Raw genomic sequence first — 5,341 nt, 5'->3', positions numbered from 1 at the left:
ATCAACATGGTCAAGAAAAGGTTGGCAAAGAGGGCGAGCGTAACAGAACATAAAGACACACACACACACAAACACACACACACACACACACACACATACACACACACACACACACACACACACACACACACACACACACTCACACACACACACACACAAATCCATAAATAAAAACCCTTTTAATTTATTCTTAGAATGTGGGGCATTTCATGCAGGGTCAAAAACCCGCATGCTAAATAATTTGAGTTATGTCGATGGGGGTGTAAAAAACACCAACAACTGAATTAATATTACTGTTTTGCATAAAATCAAGTTACAAACAGAATTATAAGTATGACATTGCAATGGTATATTTAAGTCCGCTCAGGGTCGTACATTCAGGGCCTTTATTCAAATAAGAAGGACTACAAACTGAACACAACATTCAGAGAAGTAGGCAAAATTCTAGCTCTGGTGTGATTTGCTCCTTCTTTCCTATCAAACATCTATCGTCTTTACCTCCCCTCCTTCTTTTTTATGTGTGTTACTCCCTTGTAACACCTCTAATCTCCAGGTGCTCATATGACATTATGCAGTTGCTTGCGCCGTGAAACCTCCACTAAAACAAGCAAAACAAAAAGGGAAGTCCTAGAAATTGCACTGACGTCTATATCGATCCACAAGGACATCATTGACAGTATGCCCAACAGAATAATGGACATTTTAGAGGCAAAAGAACGAAAGGAAGACTTCTTCAAATAGATTTTCTCAAAACAGGTAGGATGAAGAAAACATCTCATTTATCAAGCCCTTGAAAATCTTCAACCTGTTTTAACCTAATTTTGCACGCCCACTTTTTAGACCCACGAGCCGCCTCTGGTATATAGTATAATATATAATATAGCCTATTAATGTCCCTTTTGCACACTCACTGTATCCTCCTTATTGATGACATTTTTGCTGTATGTCTAGCAAGCGGCCTGGTAAGATTGTGTATTCTTGAAGATGAGCACATTACATCCTTCTAAGTGTTGAGAGAAGGCTTCAACCATCTTTTAAGTTTCTTGTCTTTTTTTTAACAAGATACGTTTTGAAAAGAGAAGTGCCCCCGGGGATTATGATCCATCAAGGGTACAACAAAATCAAGTCAATTTTGGGATCCATGAAAAGAGTACAGATAAACACGTAGTTCAGCTGTGTATTTCAAATATGACCTGCTGCTGATTCGATATTACATTCTTCTGGGCAAAGATATCTGTCACAGTGAGAAAGTAATCATTTCATTTAAAAGCTTAGTAGAACTCATAAACGTATCATGTAGTGTCAATTCTTAAGATGAAATATAGATCTACATCGCCGTCGTAGTCTTTTACTTTAATACATATTCTCAAAGCTGACAGATTTTGTGGAGTTACTAGTATACTATAGATGTGCTGGTTCAACGAACACGTACGTACGAGAAGAGGAATAAAAAACAAAACAAAGTCGCACCGGTATGTGAACGTCTTAGTGCTTTCTTTGGCTATTATAAACATGTAAAGACACAGTGCATTCTTACTGTAATAAAAAAAAAAGAGAAAAATATAATAAGTACGTGCGATTTGCTCTTTAAATTTAAACGAACAATTACACATTTCTACATTTATTGTTTGTAAGTTCGTGTGATTGTTTAAGATTAAGTATGTATGTGTGCGTACGAGTGTGCTGTGTGTTTTACTTCAAAACAGAGAGGCACACACACACACACACACACACACACACACACACATACACACACACACACACACACGCACATACACTCTCACATATGCAGACGCTTGAACATACGCAAAAGTGAGACAGTGAGAGATAGATAGATAGAGAGAGAAAGAGAGAGAGAGGGAGAGAGAGAGAGAGAGAGAGAGAGAGAGAGAGAGAGAGAGAGAGAGAGAGAGAGAGAGAGAGAGTGAGGAGGGTAACTATTGCTCAGATTAAGTAGAATATACCTTTCTCCGACCCATGTTTTGCACAGCTTTCCCCACTTTAAGCCTGTTTCGAGGATTTGTCTCTCCATGACTTACATTTTACATACATATTTTCAACAATTAGAACAACAACAGACACAATAATAGCTAGAGCGCTAAAGAAGAAAAATCCTTTAAGGTCTTCGAATTTCAAAGTGCCCCCTTCAGTGAGGCAGTTACTTGTGCACTTGGATTGTACTCCACCGGAAGTGCGAACCTTCCATTTCCGTCTGAGGTAATCCATAACTCCTGATAGAGTCATCTTGGAGAGCTCTTGGTTAAAAATGTCTAGCAACTCGGAGTCGCGTGGCATGATGAACCCCAGGTCATTGCGCATGAGGTCGTCTTTTAGCAACAGGATGTTAGGATTTTTCTTTCTCTTCATTCTTTCTAGGATGTAGCGGAGTGTAATGACGACGAAATATCGTTCCGATTGCAGCTTGAACAATAGGGCGTCTTTGCTTTCGGACGCCGTGGAATTATCTTCTGTGAAAAACTCAGCGCCCTCGTAAACCCGTCTCAAGATGGAAGTGTGCGGTGACGCCCTCAACACTCGTATAAGGGATACGTCATAGGGAATTCCCCATTTTACGTCACCACGGTCCAGCATTTCTTGGAAAGTTGAAAAAGGGAGAGGTTTTGATTTCTCTATGAGGTTAGCCGTCAGTGAGCCGTTGTAGTGCGCAGAAAGAACACCAATCGCGATACACCAAGTGGCGAATATAATTCTTGCACTCAACCCTCTATGCAAGCGTAGACTAGCTTGGTTGCATATCGCACCCCAAAACCCAAATGCAACTGTAACCATGAAGGAATATTTTTTACCTACGCAGACAGCTCTTGACAAAGGCCTGGACTTTTCAGATATCAGAATGTCAACTGTTTTTTTAGAACATGGTGATTCCCCACAGTCGCCATCGATGGAAATTTTTCGTTGAAATTCGACATCGGTTTCGTTACCGTTCCCAGCGATTTGAGGCGAGACCGAGGTGTCTATTCCGTGTTGACCATGCGAGCAGGTATGGTCCTTGCTGGTGACTCCATCAGTGTACTCTAGCTGAGACTCGCAGAGCGTCACGACAATATACTGGAACACACACCACAGAAAGCTGGCGACAATAAGGAGGTACACAGCGGGCGAGAATATAATAAACATGAACGGGGAGCCGAGCGTCTGGTTTGACGCACTGTCTTCGTAGATGTAGGCGCCGGTAAAAGCGGCAAAAATGACGTTGTACGTGATGGAGTGGTTGAAGTAGAACACGGTGCTCGCCGGCCAGAGAGTGGCGCCAAAATCCACCTCCCCGCGGGCGATCACCTTTGGGTACTCCTCCCAGGTCAGCGAGTCGTCAAGCGCTGGTCCAGGCACGTGAACGTAAGAAAAGTTGAGCACTTCAGACAGGGTGTTTAGAACGTCAATGAGGAAACCGTCGTAGTAGATGTTGCCAGTTTTGGGGTCACGCACCTTGTATAGTTCAGACGCCCACTCTTTGGTAAGGGATCTGAGCCTCCTCTGGTTCAGGCCGAATTTCAAATTGGGCAGGATGGCGCAGTCCCAGTCTGTTGACCGTGACGTCATTGTATCCACTGTGTCCAGCTGCCGGGTTCTGTTCTCTCGCCACATCAAAGTGTACGCCTGTGGATGTCCGGCTGCGAATATAACAATGTTATCGAATTCAGAATTTTGGAGCTGTAATTCAAGCTCACTAACTCTCTCGAGCTTGCTGACAATGGCTACCCTGGCCCGACAGACGTTCAGTGAAATGGTATGTCCACTGCAGTAATAGTTCTGCGCAACTTTTAAAAGCCTTGGGGCAGATTCCGTCAAGAGAAGAATATTCTTAACGTCAGCCGTGTGTGCGGTTACTTCACGCAGCAATGTCAGCATGTCTTTCACTGTGGCTTCATGAACGATGGTAAAATGGAGAACGAAGATCCACTGCTCCTGGAGCAGGGTCAGAATTCTTGTGTAGACAGAAGCAAGCTCCTGGTCCTCCTCTCCGGAACCAGTGACGACAACCAAATTATCCCAGCCGCACTCCAGTATCTCATTGACCACAAGTGCTGGCGCGTTGTAAACAGACATTGGCGCCTGGTCGACACTCGGTGTATGCGGAGAGTCCCCACAGTGGGGCGGATACAGCTTGCTCAATCCCAAACTGCCACAGGGAACTAAATTCAACCCCATGAAAGCGAATAAAAAGGCCAGTTGTCTGATATCAGGTAAAAATAGAAACGGCATTTTTGTGAGAAATATTATCAAAAGTTATTCTTTGGGAATAATTAATATCTTGAAAACGTTTCACACAGTGAGAAACAGCCCGGTTCACAAGTAAAGTTTAATTATGTGTCCCCTTTGAATCTTATTGGGACTTCTTTGTACAACAAATCATAAGCTAATAATCCACATTACAAACATCATTAGGCAGAACTCTCTACTACTCTCTGACTTTGATGAAACATATCCCACAGAATCTCAGGCCAAGACAAATCGCTGCACACTGCCTGTAGTAAGTAGTTAATGAGCAAGCTTAGCTATTAATGGACGTTCCAGGCACATAGGTCCGACCAGGCACAGGGCAAAGATAAAGTTGCACAACATTTGAACAATTATACACAATGCAACGAAAATTATATGGTATCCAACTCGCACTACCCATGTACAATTTAGAAACACGAGTTTGCACATTTCAGTATGCATACTGTTGCCTGCTCTTTCAAGTTTTAGATAAAGAAAACTGATTTGAAAAAGAAATTATGAATAACGAAGTTTTAATAATACGTCTACTTCTTCTTTAAAGTTCACTAGAACAGTGCGTACACAAGCATTGTTGCAGATTCAAATGCGCGTCCTCAAAAAGTTGGATCTGATCTCACTGCTGCTGAGTAACAAACACGAAACAAAACTGTAAAACCCTTTCAGCCTTTCCTGGCAATCCTCATTGCTAAGACAAAGTGCAAAAGAAAAGAAATGGAATCTGTTGGCTCAGCGCACAGAGTGTTTATCATGTATCGAACAAACTACATGTATTTCAAAAAGTAACGAGAACATTCTCCGTTAGAATAGGCGTTTTTGATTGATCATCATGCCAGCGTGAATGGCCCACTCGCTCTCCGTTACAACAACGAGGCACAGACAGAATCTCGCTCACTCCGTCCCACACTGACCCTGACTATGAGACGACTCGCGCTCCACCACTAGTATTGGATTAAGGTTTTATTTTTGTTGGGTTTTTTTCCTCGTTTGGCAGGTTTTGTTTATTTGTTTTGTTTTTTCTTCTGTTTGGTTTGGTTTGGTTTTCTTTCGCCACTTGTATTAAATTTAGAATCTAGTGGGCTTTTTTGTTGTTTTTGGTGGG

At 42.3% G+C, this 5,341-nt stretch overlaps 1 protein-coding gene across 1 annotated transcript; it reads right to left on the bottom strand.

Annotated features, from left to right (window-relative positions):
- Positions 1-1,938: 1,938 nt before the first annotated feature.
- LOC106011080 lies at positions 1,939-4,170 on the bottom strand. The gene has a single exon (XM_013079442.1). It carries the CDS (start codon positions 4,168-4,170, stop codon positions 2,002-2,004), a length of 2,169 nt encoding a protein of 722 aa, XP_012934896.1. The 3' UTR covers positions 1,939-2,001.
- Positions 4,171-5,341: the final 1,171 nt, after the last annotated feature.

The sequence above is a fragment of the Aplysia californica genome, unplaced genomic scaffold (assembly GCF_000002075.1).
Source record: "Aplysia californica isolate F4 #8 unplaced genomic scaffold, AplCal3.0 scaffold00003, whole genome shotgun sequence".
Taxonomy (NCBI): domain Eukaryota; kingdom Metazoa; phylum Mollusca; class Gastropoda; order Aplysiida; family Aplysiidae; genus Aplysia; species Aplysia californica.
This window is presented reverse-complemented; position numbering and strand designations above follow the sequence as displayed.